This window comes from Meleagris gallopavo, chromosome 3, assembly GCF_905368555.1.
Source record: "Meleagris gallopavo chromosome 3, MGAL_WU_HG_1.1, whole genome shotgun sequence".
NCBI classification, from domain to species: domain Eukaryota; kingdom Metazoa; phylum Chordata; class Aves; order Galliformes; family Phasianidae; genus Meleagris; species Meleagris gallopavo.
The window spans coordinates 43,008,529-43,032,131 of NC_139406.1; the positions used below are offsets into that span (position 1 = coordinate 43,008,529).

Consider the following 23,603-nt stretch of genomic DNA (forward strand, 5'->3'; position numbering starts at 1 on the left):
AGTGTTTCTCAGCATGCATGCTTAAGAGCAGTGTGATTCAGATTAGCCTAAAAGTATGAAACTCACAGAGAAAAACAATGTCTGTCAGACAGTAAAATACCTTCCAGGTTAGAAATCCACATCAGGTCCCAACAGGAACTCACTCTAACAACACTGGGAAAACCTGCCCAGAAATAGTACACACTGATAGAAGTCAGCCAGTCAGTGAGTACAGCAAACAAAGAGTACTCAGAATAAAGGAACTCTCTTGCTGGGAGCAAATGCCTGGAATTCCCCTTGTACTCAAGCTAACTGTCAGAGGCAGGACTTTCTCCTCATTATATCCCCCAAATTCCAGAAAGCAGCCCTTCATAAACTGATTAACAAACATTCTGCTTAACGTTTCCCTTTTGGTGTCTGAAAGCATACAAAGGAATGTATTCTTAAAAAAACAAAAACAAAAACCATAAAAAAAACGTACCTTGCCTAATTATACTATATGCAACAATTTTTGTTTTTAAGAAAACGAAAAAGTAAATGAAAAGAAAACTTTGATTTACTGCAAATTCTTAAGCTTCTATCCTAGAATCTGGGTATACAGCAAGTTCACACCTATCGTGTAAGCATGGATCAGGAAAGGAATCAATATGGGGCAATGCTCCTAATCATTATGGAACAAAAATAAAAATAAAAAAAAGCTGATACACCTTTCAATGTGTTCATACTTTTAAATAACGGTACTACTGGATGTATTTCAACATCTTTCTCTCCTTAAACGTTCTCCATTAGGAAAAGAAGAAACTAGCCCTAACAGAAATACAAAATGCTGCTTCTTTCCACAGAATTTGCTAAATTGATTATGATAAATTATGAAACCTGTTTTCACAGATTCATAGAATGACTCAGGTTGGGATTTCCTATGATCTCTGTCCTTAATTCCTTAAACTACTTGCTAGCAATGTCACCAATTTTGCCGGAACTCTTCTTTCAAACTTCTCCTAAGGATCTCAGTATACAACATATACTCTCAAAGTGACAGCACTTACCACAAGATCCACACACGGACCTTCCTGCTGCTAGAACAGGGAACTGTCACCACTGCTTCAAAACTACTCACCTGACACCTGGGATCTGGAAAACTCAGCATTAAATGCCTGAAACTGGGCATTCATATCTAAGTGTAGGAATCACAATTCACCAAATAAAGTCATTGTTACAAGACATTTTAAAAATGCAGAGCTCTGTACAAAACTGAAAAGAGGAATTTTATCCTTTCCTCAAGTTCATTTCCTTCCTCTAAATCGGTAGATTGTTCCGAAGGTAATGCCTCCTATTTATTTCCATGGAAACTACAATAGATACAAAGAGAACAATGCTTGATAAAGAAGACTCTCAGCTACAAAACATTGTTTTTCAACAGTCACCACCATTAGCTTTGTATTTCCATCCACAATGAACAAGAGACTGCATGCCTCACTCACACAAATCTGCACCAGCGGAGGTAAACCACACTGTTGTCACTGCTGAAATGCACCACCCCCTGGCTCACTGTGCTCACATCCGGTCTTCGTAAACATTCAGCAAGCATCAATGAATGTCAGCAGGTGCCACTTTGTCCACATGGAGAAATTCAATGATACTCCTTTGCTTCACACGCACTTCCATGTCAGACGCCATTCTGTCAGACTGCCCCTCGCGGGCCATCTGTCACATGGCAGCAATGTGTAACGGAATACTGGTGGGGAGGTTCAACCTCTACTGTTGTATCACCAACATCCATCTGTGATGTCGTGGGCCAAAATAATAAAATAATAGGCACTACTTTTGGAGCAGCCCTTGTAGACAGGCACAAGAAGACAATTACAGCTTTTAAAATACTGAAAACTGATTAATCTCCCTTTTTCTTTCAAACCAGACTGTTCTTTTCTCAAGAGTACGTATACTCTGTTTCCTTAGTCTCTCCTTGTTCTTGATGCTCTGAAGAACATAAAAAAAATAATTGTTTTTTTTAATTTGTTTTTTGAAGTTCAGTTCCCAATACTAGGATACAGTATCCCAGCTGAGGACTCACTAATGCCAAAGTGAATGACATAATTAATTCATGTCTCTTTTGTAATTCATGCTTTGTTAATGTAACTCAGAATGAGTTAACTCATTGTTTGTGGTCCACTCTTACAACAAAGAATTTTTCCTGTACTACAAGCAACTATGTTGCATCTCACATCTTCTCCATCCCTTTCCTAGCAGCTTTCTGTTTGTTCCTGAGAGGCTGTCAAAAGGGGATCAGTGCTTGACCTGCTGGAGACAACCATGCTTGACAGAATTTAATGGTATTATCAAGATCCAAAGGCAATTTGCTGTTCTAAATTCTCTCTGAAGTGTACGAGTCACAAGGACTAACAGAAAAAATATGAGAAATGCGGGTGGACATTTTAAAAAGAAGGAAAGCCAAATGAAAAAGTATTTTAACAGTAAGATGATTCCTTTTCTAGTAACCACTCCTTACTATTTTTGCTCCTTTAATCATAATCTACAACTCTTTTTTTCCCACAAACCCCAAGTGCTGAATCATGTAAGACCTAAATTGACCTAAAAATAACAAAATTCTGCTACTTGCAGCATTTCCCCAAGGGAGATCAAAAAGCTCAAAACATTTTCTCTCAGTGACACACAGCATTAGGGACTGCAACAAAGCAACAACAACTGAAAAAAAGGGCATTCTAATCTTCTAAAATATTCTTATGAGAAGGGTTTCAAACAATGATCTTCCTTTCTTCCTTTCTGCTAAATTAGACAAATCATAAGGAACAATTATGGAATGATGAGCAGATTTGAAAGCACAAATGTCCTTTGTTCTACTGTAAACACTATCTCTCCAAAAATCAGGCTGAATTTTTTTTTTTTTTTCCATTTTAAGAACAGAAATAAAGTGTGTTCTTCTCCTGCACAGAAGAAAATATTAGTCATGGTTAATAATTTAAAAAATGCTTTTTCATAGGGACACATGGCACCACAGCAAATGCGAAGACATGTCATTGCCATCCAGAGGGACCTAGTCAGGCTCAAGCAGTGGGCCCAGGTGAACCTCATGAGGTTCAACAAATCCAAATGCAAGATCTTGCACCAGGGTTAGGGCCACCCACCCTTACCAATACAAGCTGGTGGATGAAAGGATTGAGCACAGACCTGGTGAAAAAGACCTGGTGGTACTGGAGAATAGCAAGCTGAACATGAGCCAGCAATGTGCCCTCACAGCCCAGAAGGTCAACCATACTCTGGGCTGCATCAAAAGAAACGTGTCCAGCAGGTGAAGGGAGATGATCCTGCCACTCTACTCTGTGCTGGTGAGGCCTCACCTGGCGTATTATGTCCAGATGTGGAGTCTTCAGTATAGGAGAGACACAGACCTGTTGGAGCATGTGCAGAGGAGAGCCACAAAAATGATCCATGGAATGGAACATTTCTCCTACAGGTTCAGCCTGGAGAAGAGAAGGCTGTGAGGCGACCTGATAGAGGCCTCTCAGTATCCAAAAGGGAGCTACAGGAAGCGTGCAGACTCTTGGGTCTGTGGTGATAGAACAAGGGGAAATAGTTTCAAGTTCTAAGAGGCTAGATTTAGGTTAGCTATAAGGAAAAAGCCTTTTACAGTGAGGGTAGTGAGGCACTAGATCAGGTTGCCTAGTGACGTGGTTGGTGTCCTGCCCCTGAAGACTTCAAGATGAGGCTGGATCAGGCCCTGGGCAACCTAGCTGTGACGTCCCTGTTCGCTGTAGGGGAGTTGGACTAGATGACCTTCAGATGTCCCTTCTAATTCTTAAGGATTCTATGCTTCTATATGACAGAATAAAACAATTGAATGCAATGGATTTTTTGGAAAAAAAAAAAAAAAAAAAGGTCAAAATGTGTGACCTGAGTGTGACTTTGTAACATTTGAGAAGAATAAGGGTAACTGTCATTAATGGAACCCTTTGGGCTGTGATGGTGCTGTTGCAGAGACCTTCACATGTATGCCTCTCACCTGGAACTGTGTTCACATTCTCTTAGAATTATAAGTCATTTACTCTAATTCTGTAAAAATACAAAAACAATTCTATAAGAAATATCAAGTCAGTATTTATACACTACTGTATAAACCCATAATGTACCTACACCTTGAACACTGTGAGCAGCTACAACCTTAAACTGCAAACAGGGCCTGGTAAAAGTCAGAGAAACATGGAAGGGTGACAGAATGAGCAAAGATATGGAAGGAGTCTTGTGAGAGAACCAGTTAAACAGACTTCTTAAGCTGAAAGATAAATATTTGGAGGGATATGGCATGTAATAAGGAGGACAGTGTGGAAGAGATGAAATAACAAAATGACAAACCAGAGAAGACAGACTGGCTTAAAAGAAAAAAAAATAAAAAAAATATATATATATTTTGAGTGGTACTTCCTCACACATATAACACAAACTTAAAACTAGGTAAGTACTTCAAATGCCAAAAAATAGCTATAAATCCACAGAGACAAGAGAATAAATGCAGGAAATTTTACCATGTCTATTGTATGTTTGCCCCACTCTTACAATCTCTTTCCAGTGCTGCTACTGGCCATCATCAGAGATGAAACGCAGTGCTACCTGAACCCGTGACCTGAGCTCACAGTCTTATGGTATTATCGAGCTGTGCAAATCATTTTAAGGTAAATTATCTAAGATCCCATGCATGAGCTCTTCCCTTCGGCACAGAAAGTTATGCTGGTGCAGCCTACTGTTCTGTAAGCCTTTTAAAGATATTATTATTAGAAAAAACACAATATGAAAATGAATCACAGTGATTATTGAAAAGACCTACTGTTCATAGCTTAATAGCATCCAGAGAACTGTCACTTATCTGAAGAAGATTTTGCTTATTTCAAGTTTTGTGCCAATCTCTAACCTACACAAGTTTTCCCACCCCCATGAAAATCCATAAAAGAGCTCAACGACCTCCCAAATATATATTTAACACAGAAAAATGATTTGCTGGTTTTGTTTTTCAGTTGAAAGTGTTTGTGACTTCGGTATTAATATCACTGCATAACCGGATATTCAGCTGCAAGCACACTGAGCTAACAGTACACCAGCAAGGCATTTAAGTCCATCTACACGCACACATTTAAGCATTTGCAAAACTGGACTGTAGGCAATACAGGATTTTAGGATGAGCTCTATTTTTGTGGAGCATTCTACTTCTTGCTAGGCTTTCATTCATGAGTGAGAAGAATCAAAACTTGCTCTGCAGAACTTAAAGACAAGCACCAAATTTGATCCTTTATTTCTGCAGAAGCAGAGAAAATTCTTGCAGGTTAGATTTTCCAAAACATGCATGCTACTTTCCTCTACTAATACATTTAATCAATCAAATTATTTTCCAATTATGATTTCTGAGTAATTGTGATTCCCTGACTAATTATTCTTTTTGTCTGTAATATACCCACACTGCCGTTTGTTGGTTAGATTTTTTTGGTTGACTGCTACAATCTAAAGAGAAAGTCAGCAAATAATAATGAAGACTAAAATGATAATTTTCCTTCTAAGAAAGGAAAAATAAAAGCTCTGCTATTCAATTAAAAGTGTGTTTTCCCAAATACTTCTGCCTGTTCTTCCCCAAGGAAAAGGCAATGTTGGCATTAAAAAAACAAAAAAAAAACAAAAAAACAAAAAAAAAACCAGAAAAAACGAAGCACAAGATGAAGTTCACGTTAAAGGATGTCTTTCTGCCAGAAAAAATATTCTTACCCCAATGTCCACCAAACTCCACTAGGAAGCCTTACTCTTCTGTAAGACTTCCTAAAAATCTGATGATTAATGACATGCTTTTAGGAACATGTGGAAATACATGATCTCTTCCTCTCTCTAACGGCAAAATAAAATAAATGACCACATATTTGTAGCATAAGGGCTTTCTATTTTTGCCTCCCTTCTGCCTTTTCTTTCTAACTTGGGTTGTGAATTCCTCCAAGCAGCTAGCCTGGACCCAAGGTGCTCTGAAACTGACCTCCAGGTCCCACTGCTGGTCCTGGCTAGCTCCAGCTCTGCAGGCAGAGTCAATGGCTGTCTACAGAGGAAACTGAGGATACACTTCTCCCTGTTTTACTTTACCATTCTTTGCCTTTTCATGTTTTTCCTACCTGACAGTTCTTAAATTTGATATTATTTAGCTGATATGAAAGAAAGAACGTGGGTGTAAGTTAAGAAAAGAATGATCTGCACAGCTCTGTCACTTAACATCCTATGGAAGTGAGGGTGGACGTGATCAAAAAGCATTCACCAACTTAACAGAGATAAGAGGACTTGCGTATCTTTAGCCTATTTTATCTTGCTAAACAATTTCACAGTTTCAAGCAGTGGGATAATTATATTGCATTAAAATATGTTTAAGTCCTACTGACAGCAATAAGAAAACTCAAAGGGAGTGAACTGGCAGGAGTGTCAGAGAGCGTTTACTTTTAAAAGATTTAAAAGGCAAAGTTCATCTCTAATGTCGACATAACGGATAAAGATTCCAATATTCTTCTTGCCTAAGGATAAATATTCTTTCAAAACATCCAACATAGGTTTTTAAAACAAATTCGAGTAGATTAATTACAAGAGTCCACTTTAAACCAACTAAAATTAATCTACTGATTTAAAGTAAGAAAGCCTAATCTCCATGCCTCATATGATAGCTGCCATGTTTACAACCAGATGTAGCTCCGTTCCGAGAAATCACTGCAAGACTTTCCAAAGTAAAAGACAATATAAACTTAAAACTGTGTTGTACAGATTACATCCTTAAGAAAAGCTCCTAGAACTGGAATAAAACACTTGAATCTTTTAACAGAAAAGCAAATGAAATTAAATAGGTGGCAGAACAAAGATCACAGCTGTAATATTCAGCAAACTGCAAACACACATTGTTCTTCCCACTCACCTGCTTTACTGCCCTATTTACATCAGCTTCAATATTTGGGGGGAAAATATAACACTATGTAATACTTTTGTGTTTTAAATTTATTTACTTCATTTCAGGCAAGGGAGACACAGAGTCTTCTGTTCATGCTGTTCAGCTCATTCTCTATTCCTCTGCTGAAACTGGTGTCTTCCACAAACCAAATATCCAGTCTGCTGATGTAGACTACATTGACGTTAAGAGGATAATCCACTGTTGACCATAAATACAATCAATCAATGGATGAAGCCATGGAAATGATGGGAAAAAAAAAAAATAAAAAATCTGCTAAGGTCTATGCTGGCAGTGCTTAACACTGTTCCAGAAACTCCAGTTCAAATTGCATCACATGCTGAAGAAAGGGCATGCAGCTCAGATTTATGGCTGCTGTGCCAATGAACACTCACTTCTTTGAACCTCTAAACAATGACACTATTATTGCATGAGTAGGTGCTATCTTCTGGTCCATAGGTCTCTCTGGCTTCAGTGACAATGTGCATGCATGTGATTATTTATCCCTATGTGTTTTTTTTTTTTTTTTAATTTAAACCGTAGCCACGAAAACAAAAAGATTCTTCCTGACTAGTAAACACATTACTTTTACAAAGCACTCAAAAATGGCAAAAGCCATCATCAACAAGTCATCTTTGGCTTAAGAGATTAAAAGAATTAATTGATAATGAGAAGAACTGTTTAACATATTCCACTATGTTTACAGTTTCACTGACTGTGATGGAAAATGTTTTAATGCAGCTTATAAATAATGACAATTCATTAAATATTTCACTGCCCTTCCTCTGAAAACTGCCACTTGTAGTAGTCTGAAATGTTGTCATCATCCTCAGATTAATTGGACAGTATGTCTTCATTAAGCAACGTGGTTACTCTTCACACGTATTTATATTTAGCTTCATTACAATGCGGTTTCAACCACATATGAGGGAACAAATAAGTTCTTGCAAAGGAAGATGTGGAATCAAGATCAATCCGTGATCCAGAGAGGCTGTTAAGGCTGTCCTTCAGACACCAGACAGCAATGTCTGTTCTTCAGCACCTTGCTGTTTGAGGTGCAGGACTGCTGCCACATGCACAGCTTACAGAAGGCACCTAAGCAGCTGTCAAGAGTTTGGGAAGGAAGGCAAAATGGCAACCACAACTGAAAATACATCAGCCACCTTCACTGATCTGTGGCCACTGTAAAAACAATGGTCACACAGGCTTTAACCTCTCACTCGATTTAAAATTACGGTATATACTGAAAAACACCTGATGAACAAAAATATTCTAAGGCTCATAAATGATCGTGTAATATATTTTTGGTTCTGTGATGAAAATCAGTCACTCCTACTTAAAATGATAATTGGAGTTATTAGTCTTCCAGTTGCCACCAAATCAGTATATCTAAATGTAGAAGTAAAAATATTTTTATCCTTATAAAGTGCTATGGAAGTATATAAAATTTTCAGCTAAAATTGTATCAAAAAAACACAGAATATAAAATAAGTATTTGACTTCCTGCTGGCTTGACTCTGAAAAAGTCTCCAATTAATTTGCATTCACTGAAGTAATACCAGTAAATACCAACAATTCTGAAGACTACATAAGTTTTAGTACTACAGAAGTTATATAGGCACTAATAAAATTAGATATTAACTGTTCTTTTTCACAGTGAAAGTCTGTATCTCGTGTGATGATAATAAATAAGGCAAGTTGGGTAAGAGTGAATACCACTTCACTATCTGTGAAATCAGATTCACAACGTAAGGCAGGAAACATTTAATTTGGTGTTACTGTGATAAGATAGTATCAAACTTAACAGTGCTGTTGATTCATAAGCAGCGCTATTCATTACCCTCTCGAGTAATTGTCTTTTCAGACTGAAATTCATTATTTTTCACTGAAAGTGATATAAAAACATATTCTAAAAAAGACAAATATATACAAGAAAAGCAAACATATGATACTGAGATAGGAAGAGCTAGAAACAAACTCAGAAACGAATACCTACTCTTTATTTTTTCTGAATACTGCCACTCATTTGTGATAATGCACAGGACTTCCTACGGCTCCCAGTCTCCGTCTTCATGCTGTTGGCAGAAGAGCTACAGTCTATTCAAACCACCCTAATTTTAAGCCCTAATTGTGTTTTCAGTAAAATCTGGGTATTTTTCAAATAATTAACATAAAGAAATTAAAGAAGATTGTGGCAGATATTTATAATTCTACAGTTCCACAATACTTTATCACTTCAAGAAGCTGTTTGTTTTTCAACACTGTGCTAGACTCGTTTGCAATTTGAACCCCATTCCAATTTTCTGGTTCTGCAACTGTATGGCTAAAGTAACACTTTGTTATTTCTGAAAGCACTTCTGATTGACCAACTCACTAGCAGCGAACTTAATCCTTCAAGAGAATAGGAACAAGACAACTTGTAACATCAAGGTATTCATTTGATTTCAGGTATGAAATGTTTAGTTTAGTACTTGAACATTGACTAATCAGGACATTAGGGATTCAGCTTAATGAAAACCAGACACACTTCCATGAAATCTGTATGCAAGCAGGTATTTCATACTGAGGGAAAGATGTCACAGGGCATCAGCAGAATTTGCTCTCAGCATGAAAAGAGCACAACTTCCATATCTGCTGTTAATTAATTGTATGCATACAGCATCAAAAATAGCTACTGCAGCAAAGAAACATTATCTGTTGCAAAACTGCTAGTTCTGATATCCACTACTTATCCATATCAGTCGTCTTGACAATATTTGTCTCTGAGTGAAGAACAAGAAGTTGCCAACAACTCAATTAGCGTACTCAATATTTGCAAGTGCTCTTCTTTGATAGACTTCTTCCTTAGTATTTGAAGTTGTTCATTCAGGTTAGTAATAACACTGTTGTACCCCACACAACTTACTCATTACCCGCCCTTCTAGATCTTTTCCAAGTTTGTGAATATAGTAACAGCTGAAGAACCACCAGCATGCAACTTAGACCAAGAAAAAGGCAAATGACAATGTTTAAAAGTCTACTTGATTCTTAGAAGTTAATTTGGAATTCAAACTACAGTAATGTTAACCACCACAGGTCGCTATAAAAACTTGTGGCTGTTCATCCTACCCCAGATGATAAACAAAGCCCTGAAGTAAAAACCTAACTAAAAAGAAAAATCAAATGAAGCCACTGGTGGCAATATTCACTGCATTCTCTTTTTTATGACATTTTCACGTAAAGCACAGTATATTTTCATACTCCCGAGAAACACGGAAATACTGCAACTTATTTGAAAACCAAAAAATGTAAGATGATGCTGTTTTCTAACTCCTTTGGGTTCCATCAAGTACATATTACAGAGAAACTTAAACACGTTGTGACCAAATAGCACACTGAAGTCACAGCATTAGCTGCGCAACTGAAGGAAGTTTAAACGTATATGAACCTCATTTATCACATTTTTCATCTTTTATTTAAGTATTTGGTGTCAAGATTTTCTGGTACCTAGAAATACACTTCAGCAAAATCTCCAGTTTCTTCAAACACAGTGACACATTCTGTGTAAACCAGCAATCACCATGCGCTAATGTCAGTATGCATTTGAATGGTACGTCCAAGAAGGACCTAACATAAGCCTAAGGAAAGTCTGCAACTTCCAATAATGACCATCATTTTATTTCTTTCCCCTGTTTTTGCATTGTGTGGAGGAAAATTCAAGTCATGAAAATGAACTCAAATGATTGTATCTAAAAACGCAGAGCAAACCACGGGCCAGCTGAATCTGAAGCACTTTCCCTGTCAATGCCTGCATATTAACATCTCACTTTTGAAAGCTGAGTTTGCCTGATTGATGAGATAGCTTTACATATTACTTTTAAAACCAGCGTTCTAAAATGAGCACAAAGGACTACATTTGCACAATTCAGTGTTTTATGAAGGTTTAACAAAATATTTTGTTAAAATATTCTTCCTAAACACATTCTTAGCAAATGAAAATGAGTTCTTTGACAAGTCTCCCCACACTCCAAATAACCAGATGAAGTACCTGCATGTTTTCTACTAAGCAAGTGATTCACATTCACTGGTGACAAGTTCGTATAGGCAAACATTAGACTACACATTTTGGTTGTAGCTAATTGACTGCCTGCTAGATACATACATCAAACTGACCATAATGAACCTGATTTGAAAGAATACAAAGTTAAAGGACTTAAGCACCATACAAACGTGTTGCGCTCCCAAAATTCAAATACTTCAGTAAAGACAACTGAACTTGAATACACATGTGCTTACATAACACCATGTTTTTCCACAGCTACCAGCATAATATGCCCTTAATATGTTCACTCTGTTCCACAAAGGACAAAATAAATCCCCATCAATAAAGGATTAAAAATGGCACAGGTCAATTCCTGTTAACTTTAGTAACTATCAATCAACACTTTGCCAAAAATAACAAAAAAAAAAAATCTTTCCCGATGTGCTGTGTGTGCTTCCATTTCAGTTTTAAAACCTTTCTGCTGATTCCACGCTGGAACACGGTGCTAAGTAGTAATCAGAAGAAAAATTATCTTGATTCCTTTTACGAGTTCAAGGAAGAAACTACAATGGACACATGACCTACTCACGTTTATTAACTTCTTAAAAAAAAATAAATATATATATATATATATTTTATATATTTTATATATATATACACACACCAAGCCTTAAATGTTATTATTTATATAACTAGACCGCACCCATCGCTTGGCATATTGCAGTAAAAATTCCCCAGTCCTTTAACAAAAGTAACAAAAAGCACCACACAAATCATAATGGAAATCAAGAGACCTTTGATTTTGTTTTATATGAATTAGGTAAATCATAAGGTAGCAAATCTAAAAGAAATTGTGGGGGGCAATTTGCACATTCTTAAAGCAATATTAAAATGTTGTAAAGAAGAAAACATTTTTTTATCACTACAAATGTCAGCTGTTTGGCTTACATTTTGTAGAGACTGATGCAATTAAAAGATCCAACAAACAAAACCCTAAAATAGAGATTAAAGGTATAAATGTGAATCTCATTCTCAGTCAAGTTCTTGGAAGTTCCATTGTGAATTTAAATTAGAACATGGTTGCACCCACAGGAAATCACTAGTTTCAAATCCACTTATTTTAAAGGCTAACTCTCACAATTAAATGCGTATTAGTTAATTGGTTTAAGTTTGCATATCCAAGCATACCCAATATGCCACAAATACACTTTAACTAGTGCACAGGTGTTGGCCATACTGCGCCTTCCATGAAACTTCATATCATCAGCTTTAAAGACTTGTGGTCACTGCATCCATTTTCAAATAAGTTTGATGCAAAATGTTTAAAATACATCTTAAACTAAAATACATTGGTTTTTAAGACAAAGATTTACATGGCTAAAAACCTAAAAATAACACACCTGTAATTTACACTGCAGCAACAGAGGCAGCTATCTTTCACAGCTCAACACCATCCATATTGTTAAAAATCCTAAGATTACCTCTTTCCTCATCCAAAGAAAGAAGGGTCCCATTTATCAAGTTTTAGAACGCTCCAACATTTATCCTTGAAGCAATACCTGAGCTTTGCTTAAGTCAGCTTTTGTTTCTTTTTTTCTTTTCCTTGAGACCTGCTTTTAAATACAAATAGTAGAATAGCAAGAATGAACACTATTAAATACTAGATGGGTTTCTCTGGTTCAGAAGGCCTCATTCCAAACATCAGGAATCAGCAATGCTTAGCATAGACTGCTTACTCTTTGACTGATGATTACTATCCAAGTATTTCTTTTTTCATTTGCCCTCGTACCAAAACACTACATGGGTCGAAAGCTATTTCAGCTGGAAACATAATTTTATTTTAAGTTATCATTAACTTAAACTGGAGTAGAATCAAGCCCTGAAGCACAATAGCACATTTTTTTTTAAATCTGTCTTGCTCACACATCCTCCTGGAAAGAAACAGCATGCTAAAGCAACAGGAATTAAAAAAAGACAACCTAGCCCTTCTATACATTTTACACACACATTACCTAGGAATGGTACAGAAAAGACAACAGAGAGGAATAGATGAAACTGACATATAAAAGCCATTTACTTCTAAAACACAATCAGATTTTTCTTCTTTTTTTAAGCTTGCAACCACTGGGGTTTTTTTTGTTTCTTGTTTTGCTAAGACCTATTTCAAATAACATCAGTTTCATCAGAAATCCTACTTAATTAAAAAAGTGTTAATCATTTATTTTTGCTTTTACTTTAAACCAAAATTGACTTTGAATCAAGATTTCAAATGAATTAATACTTGCTTCAAAGTCCCAGAGACCCCATTCCCCATGAAGAACAAGCTTTTCACTTCTATGAGGTATTCAACATTTAGTTCAGTCGGCCAACATATAGTTGGCTTCTCTGAAAATGGAGAAATTTTTCAAAATCATTATCAAAATTAAAAAAAATGCTTCTCCAATGCCATAGGAAGTCCACTTCACCTTTTATTTTTCTCCCCCAGAAACTCAGAAAAAAAAGATGTATTACAGAGAATTGCAAAAGATATATGTCACCAGTTATTTTACCCAAACAAATAACCTATCAAAGCAAAAAAAAAAAAAAAAAAAAAAAAGAAATGAGCAAAAATGCCTCCGAACCGAAACACCTGCAGAAGGCGTATTTCATATCAAACTCAACTTCCATTTCTAAAAAGAGTTTCCCATTTCTACTAACTTGCATCTACCAGTTGAGCAATTATGCCCCATGTGGGAGTACCTTACAGTCGCTTTCTTAACATCTGCATTCTGTGTTAAATTCTAACTGAACAAGATGTCTGATATTTTTTCTTTATCTTGAACCTTCAAAGTGGTAGCTTTACCAGAGGCAAAACCACACACCAGAGAATATGAGTCATATAATAAAGAAACCACTCTTCCCCTTCTCCTTCTTCTACCCTGGAGCTATAATACCCTAAAGACACTGTACTGTAAATGGCTTCTTTGGTAATACTAATAGCACAAACAACTCACAGTCATGTAGCCAATAAATGAAGATTTTTTGTAGTCCTTACTGTATCCGTAACAAATTGCTCTTGATATATACTGATACATGCATAGATTTATATGTAATTCTAAGGTCAGCTTTAAATCTGCTACTGTAAAAATAATTTTCAATGATATTCATGTCTGTGCACTTGCTTTCATACCATGCATAAAATACAGAATAGATTACTCATTTTTTCCATAAACAATAATATAAAAAGCAAATGAAAGATGTCAATTCAAGTTAATCCAAATGGTACCTCTAAGTTGCCTCAGAAGAGTAACCTTTATACAGAAATCCCTCATTTGCTTACAATTCCATATCAAAAGATGGTAAAGCTCACGTGCAATGAAACCACTGCTCAGGCCAACTACAATAAACAGATAAGGAAGCAAACCACCTTGCTCGACCACTGCTTACATGAATTTCCTCTCTGAAGTGCAATAATATGGAAAATACTACTGGGGGCACTCCATTCTTTTATTTCCTTTTATATCCTTTCTGCAGGCGAACCGTAACTCTGCAGACTGACACCCAGCATCTAATTCCACATAGGAAAACAGCTTCTGACAGTCTTATCTGAAGTGCCAATAGGTACAACAGCATCAGAAATATTAAAGAGAAGAATTGAACACAAAAACAGCATTTACAAAACATCTGCAAATAAATCAGCAACAACAAACTAATGGTGAAAACAAACGCTAGCACAGGTGCAACCACCAAAGCCTTGAAGGAAAGTTAAGCCAGAGGTAATGCTGGCATGAGCTCTCCTTAGGAGCATCTTCCAAAAAGTAAAAGCAAACAAGCCACCAACAAAGCAAACAATGCATCAGCAAATCAAAGCGAAGAGATGCATTCCCCTTTAATGCAGAATAAAGCAGTGTTTTCTCTTCTTACCTGCGTATAGTCAAAGTCAGAAAGAGGAGCTATGCTCTTGATGTAGTCCATTCGAAATTGGTTTTCTGGGTTGGCCAATGGAACTGGGGGTATTAAAGTGCTCATAGCTGAAACTATAGTCTAGAATTGGATAAAACAGAAACAAACACATTAATCTGGGTAAATCTAAGATACGGGATCAATAGAAGATAATCCAATCTGATCAGCAAAATAGGATTTCTCTCTGCACAATCTTAGAGAGCACAATTCTGACCATTTCCGCTACACCCAAGCATTTAACAGTATAAAGTGTGTTCTTACCACAATCGCATCTTTAACATTTTTCCGAATATCCAGTATTTTCTGTTTCTTTTCTCTGCGTTAAAACAGAAAGATTAACACTTTGAATTTGATTCCCAAAGCACTTCACTCACTTGCATCTATTTTTTTCCCCCCACTGATCGCTTGTTTATCTGCTCTTCAATTGCTACACCAACTAACTGAAAACAACAGCAAGGCAAATACATCTTTCTGCATATTCCTTTTCTCGCACAGTACGAAGAGCAATGCCCATTCATCCCTCACATTTTCTTAAACCAGAGGATCGCAGCCACATCTGCAGAGCCTCCCCTGACAGAACTGGAAATCATTCTCTCATTTTCTTCATTTCCACGGCATGCTGCAGACATGCACTAAATGAATAACGCACAGCCGAAAGTCAGCAGATATCTGAAATTAACGCTATGGATGAATCGTGATTTTCAGGAAAGGGCACTTGAGAGAGAAAACGATGCACCCTCAGAAATCAGGGTGATTTCTAACAAATGTGCCAAATTAGTTTCAGTTTTACGCTAAGCCAAGTACCGGAAAAACAGCAGCCACTGTCATCCTGAATGCGGCTTGACATATATTTTTGTATCACAGACAGATGCAATATTGAGTTATTTGCTTCTATGTAAAAGTAGTCGCCATGTTGTTGCTACACAGGGGCCTGTCAAGCGCTGCAGTAGCAACAGTGTAAGGTACAGCGAGGGGGCCAGGCGCAGAAACGCAAACAGGCAGCAGCAGCAGCAGCGATTTCCTTATTCTCGCTCCCCTGTCCCCCTCCCTCCACAAAACGCAGCGCCGAACCACCGGAACGGAGGATGCGGGCAGAAATTTCCCGACCTCAACCAGCTCCCAGCATTTAACGAAAAACAAGCCCCGAAGCGCCGGCGATCCTTACTCTGAGTTAAACCCATTGACGTGCAGGATCCTCATCTGTTTCACGATAGTGCTTTTCCCCGACTCGCCGGCCCCTGCAAGAGAAGGGAGAAGGCGCACGGTGACACGCGGGCCGGGCTGCGGGCGCGCAGCATCTCCCACCTCCGCCGGCATCCGCGGGTCGCGGCGCGCCCGGCCCGGCCCTGCGCGGATCTCGGGCAGCTCTCTGCCCCTCCAGCCCCCCCTCGGCCCTGCCCTGCCCTGCCCTGCCCCGCCGCCTTACCCAGCAGAAGCAAGCGGTGCGTCGCTTTGTAAGCCAGCCGCTCCTTCTGCAACTGCTTCTCTATTTTTTTGTTGGCTTCTCGCTGCGCTTTCTCATCGATACGCTGATCCTCCGTTTTGCTGTTGCCCAGACACCCCATCGCCGCCGCTCGGGAGGGATGTCAGGCTGCTGCCTGCGCGCACCGGGGTCTTACGGGGGGAAAGGGGAAGGGGGCGGCGAGGAGCAGGCTTTAAATCCCGATATCTCCGCGGCGCTCTCTCTTCGCTTCTTCCCCCCGCTTTGCTCAAATAAAATGGTCTCTGGCCGCGCTCTGATCAAAACAGAGTTTGTTTGTTTTCCTCCCCGAGAGGGATGCGAGGGGCCGAGGTGGCCGCGCCGAGCCGGGAGGGGCGGGGGGAGAGACCCGCGCAGCAACGCCTAACGAGCACCGAGGGGAGCGGCGAGGCGAGGCGGGCTCCTCCTGGCAGCAGCCCGGTGCCGCTCTCCCCGCTCCCTCCCCGCCGCACGCGCGATCTCTATGTTTCTCCGTGAAGGGCTATTTTTGTCTCTCGAACTCAGCACTGCCTCTCCCTGCCAGACCAGGAAACGGGCAGCCCGCAGCCCCTGCGCGCGGGGAAGGCGGGGGAGAAAGGTAGGAGCCGGACCCCGCCACCTGAGGCCCCGCCGGCCCGAGGCCTGCCGCCTCCGCGGGGCCCGCGCCCCCGCGCCCGCCGACCCCCGCCGCCCCCGGCCCAGCCGCGCCCCGCGGCCCTCGCCCGCCCGCCGGCCTGCCGCCGCGAAAACCTGGAGCTGGCATCCGCCGCCCGCTGGAGGCAGCCGGCGCGTCGGCCCGCGGCTCCCGGCCTCCTCCTCCCGAGGAGGCGGCCGGCCGCCCCCCGCTGAGCCCGCCCCGCCGCGCGGAGCGGCGCCCGTAGCCCCGCGGCCCCGACGATGCGCGCAGCTCGGAGAGCCGCGAAGACGCGGGAGCGGCGAAGGAAGGGTGGGCGCGGAGCCTCCCGCGGCTCGAAATACCGGCACCCTGTATTTCTAAATACTGCTATTCCTCCAACTGCCGAAGCTGCGCTCCCGCCGTGGAGGCGCAGACGACGAAGGAGAACAGGCAGTGCTCTACCTGTGCTTGCACTATGGCACCCGGGTGCCAGGTACCTGTGCTGATGGCCCTGTTCGGTCTAGAACATGAACACTGTTTCATTCTCCCTGCTGCTCCTCATCGCTGTTTCCTTTTCCTCCCTGCACAGGCATTGTGTGTCTGGGGAGAATACTACAGGTAAAAAATCCATAGGTTCTGCTGGGCCAAAATATGCGTTTGTTAGCATCAGACTGCCCATTTTTTAGAACCGAATGTTTTTTCCCCATTTCTGTTTTCCTGTCCTCTGACGCAGGTGGGACTGGAAGCACAATTCACACCACCTGCAGTTTTTGGGGCTGCAGGGTGAATGGCTCAAGGGAGGAGACACGACTTGCTGCTCTTCGCTGGCAGAAGGGATAGGATAGGATGCAAAGGTTGAGTGGAGCCATATTTATTTCCTATTTCAATGCTTAACTTGCCATGTTCCAAATCTGGCTGGTTTTGGCCTTGTTTCTTCCCCAGCTCCTCCTTAGCAGTTTTGTTCCTGTATATACTAAGGTGGGGATATTTGGTGCAGGTTTATTCCTAGCAGAGACAAGGCTCGGGGCCAACAGGACTTGACAGGATCGTGCTATATCCTGCTTTTACCTTTCTCCGAAAGAGGGAAAGTGTTTCTCATTTCCTCTCTCCCCCTTGCAAACCCCATGACCCCTTTGGGTCTCTTCCTCCTGAGAAAAGATCACACAGTTGAAGAATGACATGTGCAAGCGACCTGTGCCCAGAAGCAACTTTTGGCTGTAATTATATTCACACTCTTCCTATTTTTTTTTTCCTTCCCAAACGCAGCACTCCTTATTCTGGCACATTCAGAACTACAAAATCCTAGAAATAACAGCAATCACAGAAGCAGCTCTCACCCTCTTTGCATGCTGCACATATTTTTTCCCCAGAGAGAAATCAAAGTTATCACATGCATACGTGTCTTCTGCACACAGAAAAACCCAACTGTGAGCCTAAACAGGATGCTATCCAACCTGCCTCTAGAAATGGTTTCAGCAATGCTGTTTTAGCAAACAAGCTTCTAGAACAAATCATACATGGATAAAAGCAAAATTTTGGGAATTCAAGGAAAAGGAGATTCTCCCTGCTCTTCCCAGTCAGCCAACATGGCATCCTCCTCCTCAAGTTCCTGATCCTCTTGAAAGCAAGATATTTTGCACTGCTCCTTCCCTGTCAGATCTTTATATATATCTATATAAGTATGTATATATAAAAATTCATGTCCCACTCTCCTTTGCAGGTTCCTACTCAGGCTGAGTGCTGGTGAGCCCAAGCTATAAGCACAGAGGTTGTCCTCATACACTTGAATAGAAGAAAACTGATAATTCAGCTATTGCCCCTGCCACAGAATCACAGAGCAGCTTCTTTTGCCTATTCTGTTTGGACTAAATTGTCCATGAAGAGGGACAAAACTCAGTGAGAACCAGTAAGGAAGGAGCTTCTACAGATACAGCTCCACAGATCCCGTTGCTCCTTACTCCTCTAATCCACAGCAGGACTGATGCAGAGTATTTTCTTGAAAACATTACTTACAGGCAGAGGAGGTTTTTCGACAGAAACCCTGCAGACTCTTTGCAGGCCATCTTCCCTTATAAAGTCCCTTCTGTGGCTTTTGGTCTGTTTCTCAAAGACAAAGCAATGAAAAAATGGATGTTAATAAAAGCTTTCAGGGGAGCTAAGCAGTGGGAAAACAGACTCTTCCTGCTTGTCAGTCTTCCTGCCTTGGCTTTCACAGGGGTCTCTGACCTCCGTACTGTCACTGTCCTCAAGTCTGGGCACTGCACTAGCTGGGTAATGCTACGTGACCTGAACTGCCTCTCCTCACTGACCTCTCTTTCATGCTTTTACTCCACCTCATTGTCAAACCACAGTCTGAAAAGAGAAAAATAAATGGTTATTTGCATAGGTATTCAAGAAAAATAATTATTTCTCCCTGGTAATAAATTCTTGGTAAGTTTGTCTCCCTGGAGCTGTCAAATATTAACACAAAAGTACACACTCCCTGGAATGCTACATTTGGATTTTTGTAAGATACACGAACCAGGAACCTGAAAAATTATGACTCTGGCTGTATGAAAAATACTGACTATGGATCTAGTAAATACACAGCACACGCTATGCTGAGAAGTAAATGCCACAGTAAAAAATCTAACCTTTCGCCTGGTGTGTTTAAATCTGTCACCTCAGAGAAGTCCTTATAAAAACTTGGAGGGGAGCTCTTCCCCCTGATGAAGCAGGAAAAGGTCTGTGAGTCCACACTCACTCCAAATAGACCTCATTCCATGGATTAAGGACAAACTAAGTGATGCAGGAAAGAGTCAGCCTCGGGAGGGGGCAGTTATGTGACTCCCTGACCCAGCTGTAGTGTCCCTATTCCTATGCCACGCTCCTCCAATTAACACCAAATCGCTGACCTGGCAAAGCAGCTCACCCCTCTGCTGCTCCTTTGTGAGGCACTGAAGAGCACAGGTGAGCACAGCAAAAGGGAGATGAAATGGCCTGGTGGAAGTCTGTGGAGTAAAAGTAATAAGGTTTGAAAATAAAGCAGAGTTTTCCAGAGAAAAACTGCAGGTAGCAGCCAGCAGACATGAGGATAGCCTTTTGCTCCAAGAGAGCAGTTGTGAAGGAGAGCATTTGCTCCAAGAAGCGTGCTAGCAGGCCAGATGCTCCACAGAAGCCTGTACAGAAAAGCATCAGGTGAAAAGCAGCTTTGTGGTATGATCACATTAGAGAAAGAGGACAATCTCTTTCACTCAAGCTGGTTATTCCTTCTCCAGGCTAGTTACTCCTTGTCTACATCCTGGGAGGAAACAGAGAATGGGGAACACCTGGTGTGGAAATCCCAGTCAGCTCAGTTGATGTTCAGACTGGTAAGATAATTCAAGTGACTTGGTTTTTCAGACTAGAAATCCCTTTCTGCAAAGACAGACTCGCACGGCAGCACTGCACACACTTCCATCTGTCAGTACTCCAAGCAGAAGTTGCTGACTAAGACTGAAATCCAGCAAGGGCCTAGTCACATTGAATAGGCTGAGTAACCTTGTGTGGTTCAATTATTACATATTACAGTCAAGTAATACTGTTAAGCTACACGACACAGAGGCTTTTGCAATAAGCAAAAGGACAAGCTCTCATTTCATGAATTTGAGACCCTCTATTATGGGATATGTTGCATGGTTAGAAAAACAGACACTTTCATGGCAGTATCCCCAGTTGTGGGAAGTTTTACTTGATTTGGGTCTCCAAGGACACCCCCAACCCCTTCCTAAATTAAATAAGCAAAGTAATACATTCACATTTTGAGGCAATCAAAAATTAATTCTAATCAGTTTTTCAGGGGAGTGCTCAAGATTGAATAGATTTAAGTGAAGCCAAGCAAAATATGCTCATATCACCTCAGCTTAGAAGGTAATTCATAAACAAATACAGAAGTAGTTCTAGCACAGTACAGTGCTAGAATTATCGCTGTGGTTGCTACTTGAAAAACTAGAGGAAAAATATCTATATGGGGGACATGTCCTGCATTCTCTGCAATGTGCTGACTGACACCTTGCACAGCTGTAACAATGAAGCTCAATAATTTATCTTCAGTTTGTAATTAATTTTGTATATGATAAAGAATTCTGAATGTAAATGCTCAGGTTGACTATCACGATCACCCTATTTGACCAGGAGTGAGAAACTAGGGAAAAAATATCTGTTATGACACTGAACATATGCAAGACATGCCTTAGCCTCACCTTAACTCACATGTGTTGGCAGAACTGTGACAGTCACAGCATGTTCTGACACCACCTCCATTTATTAGGCCACATTCTGCTAAGCTAGGTTGTCACCACATTTACCACGATCACATCCGATCTGTAAGTTATGTGTGCTCGTATCACCTCTCATCTTGATGTAAATACAGAGATACACTTCAGCTTTTTGGGTTTTAGCTCTTCCACGTCAGAAATTAAGATAATTATGGCTGACTTATTTTTATAAAAAAAAGTCTCTCCATAGTCATGTTATTGATGCCCAAATTCAAAGCTATGCTGTAAATCTTGTGTATGCTGTAATGGTCAACAGTGTTCCCCAACAGAAAATCTTTACAAATTAAGGTAATCCTCTCATGCAGATCTGTTTACACGAATCAAGGAATTGTGCAACTCTTTTTTTAGTGAGTGCACATTAATGCATCTCCAAGACCCAGAAGCACTGGTAAGTTCAAAGCAAGTAAGTCCATGTTCTAACCCTGCTTAAGGATTCCTACATATTACTGCACACAAGTAATTGGTAAAAATGGCTTCAGGAAATAACGTTGCCAGGCTGTGTGTAGCCTCATACCCTGATCTGCATCAACAGTCTTTATTGCAGGAATACAACTTGTGCTTCACTGCATGAGTCTGGACTAGTAAACCCCGATGAAACATCACACTCACTGACTAAATACACAGTGCTTTTCTCCTCATTCATCTATCTTGTCTTACCCCATACACTGCTTGTAACACATACTTGTTGTGTCATGCTCAGCTTGGCCTTTTGTGGTATAGATCTTAGGATTGTTATAGGTATTTTTGTGTGTAAAGCAAATGATCTCTTGGATTAAATAGTTATCACATGTTTGCTTGTAATTGAAGGGACATGACTCGTTGACTCAAGCGGTCCTTTCTAAAACCAGGTTTATATTGGAATTCAACTTCTGTGCTTTCCAGACATGAATTTCTTAGGACAGCTGAAATAGTAGATATGAAGACTAAGCAGGCAGACTACTTACATAGATTTAATAAGTATTCTGTCTGCATACCTATGGAGAGGTGGAAAACCTCGCCTGAACAGGAGAGTGTGACCATTTCCTGTGAGAGTCCTAATTTATCTATTTTCTTATTCTGCTATTCTTTTATTCACTTGTCCTATTCCCTGCTAGTCCTGAAATTACAAAGGTAACACTTACAGAATGCCTTAATGAAATACAAATCCATATAATTTTACCGATCTATTTTTACTTAAAAGCTAAAGCTTTCTTTCAACATGCACTGGGCTGTTTGTGTAGCATGGGTTACATTCTTTGGAGCATATATTTGTTTAGTTTATCCTAAAGATCAGAAGCATAGATGAAATCTCACAGGAGTATATCAGGATCATTTTATTTGGGATGAAAGGTGACAAGAAATATTGGTGTGTGCATGATGGAGAAGGGAAAAATGTTGGAAAGTCTGGAGAACTTGCAATAATTTTGGAACAGGCCCTTTATAAATAATAAATAAGTTATTGTGGAATCTGAGACTTGCAATAGTACGAACGCAAAAGTGAAGTGGTGTAATCCAGCAATCTCAGCTGATAACAGCTGTTCATACACCACACCGAAGTGTTTAACAACTCAGAACAACCCTGTCCTAGTCCTAATTTTCATACATAATATGTAAATGTGAACCAAGCCTGAAAGACTTTAAGTCTATCTATGTGCAAGCTCTTCTTGCTCAGAATCAGCTACAGCAATCTGTCACCTGTGTCACTAAACACAATGGTAAGATGCGCTTCCATTTCTTTGCAGCCTATTCTTCATAACAGGCAAATCTTCAGGAACTGCGTTTCTGATCTTGATGCTGCGGCACAAAAGCTACTGTAATAAGAAATGGCTTCACCTGTCAGCCACACTGTCAGCACAATAACACTAATAAAGATACGATCATAATCTGTTAATAAAGGATCATTAGATACATGATGACTATTGTATTCTTTAAAGTAGCTCTTTTACATGGACGCTAATTGAGTACACTTGATTTCAACAAAAATAACCACTATAAATTTCCATTTACAAATCTGTTCTTAACCTTTAAACAGCATAGGGTGCTGTAGGGAAATCAGCTATTAATAGGTTACTCCTGCAAAACATTTACCAGAAATACAAACCAGTGTAACACTCTGCCTACAAGACAGCTTGGAAGAATGCACTTCAGGATGCTCTATCTGAACATGTAAATGACACTGAGCTGGGTGAAAACTTCCCTGTGCCACTGAAATGTTTGTGCTTTATACCACGACTTACAGTGCTTGGCAATGGACATCTGTACATTAGAAAGATTCAAGGATTACACCTGTAAACACAGAACATCACATAAATGTTTTCTATGTCATTCATTTTAAAATTATTCAG

At 40.1% G+C, this 23,603-nt stretch overlaps 2 protein-coding genes across 7 annotated transcripts in view; one reads left to right on the forward strand and one right to left on the reverse strand.

The window, feature by feature from the left end:
* The window catches only part of GNAL (G protein subunit alpha L), a 178,389-nt gene that overhangs the window by 98,076 nt on the left and 56,710 nt on the right, over positions 1–23,603 (reverse strand). Inside the window, exons 1-5 of one of the 4 annotated variants that reach the window (XM_085220752.1) lie at positions 17,119–17,250; positions 16,336–16,645; positions 16,075–16,147; positions 15,171–15,225; positions 14,871–14,990 (exon numbers count right to left, since the gene is read on the reverse strand). In XM_085220752.1, coding sequence (XP_085076878.1) covers positions 14,871–14,990; positions 15,171–15,225; positions 16,075–16,147; positions 16,336–16,474 — 387 coding nt within the window. In that variant the 5' untranslated portion in view covers positions 16,475–16,645; positions 17,119–17,250. Of the gene's footprint in view, positions 1–14,870; positions 14,991–15,170; positions 15,226–16,074; positions 16,148–16,335; positions 16,831–17,118; positions 17,251–23,603 lie in introns of those variants that run through there. The other 3 variants (XM_085220753.1, XM_085220751.1, XM_085220750.1) reach the window with 3 other exon arrangements.
* Positions 17,266–19,878, forward strand: LOC146544680 (uncharacterized). 3 transcript variants are annotated; one of them, XM_085220761.1, is made up of 4 exons: positions 17,266–17,477; positions 17,574–17,602; positions 17,718–17,838; positions 18,705–19,878. In XM_085220761.1, the coding sequence occupies exons 1-3, from the start codon at positions 17,266–17,268 to the stop codon at positions 17,822–17,824; spliced, it is 348 nt and encodes a 115-aa protein (XP_085076887.1). In that variant the 3' UTR covers positions 17,825–17,838; positions 18,705–19,878. The 3 variants fall into 3 exon arrangements, with proteins under 3 accessions (XP_085076887.1, XP_085076888.1, XP_085076886.1); XM_085220762.1 differs by lacking the exon at positions 17,718–17,838 and having other exon boundaries at positions 18,705–19,877; XM_085220760.1 differs by having other exon boundaries at positions 17,718–19,871.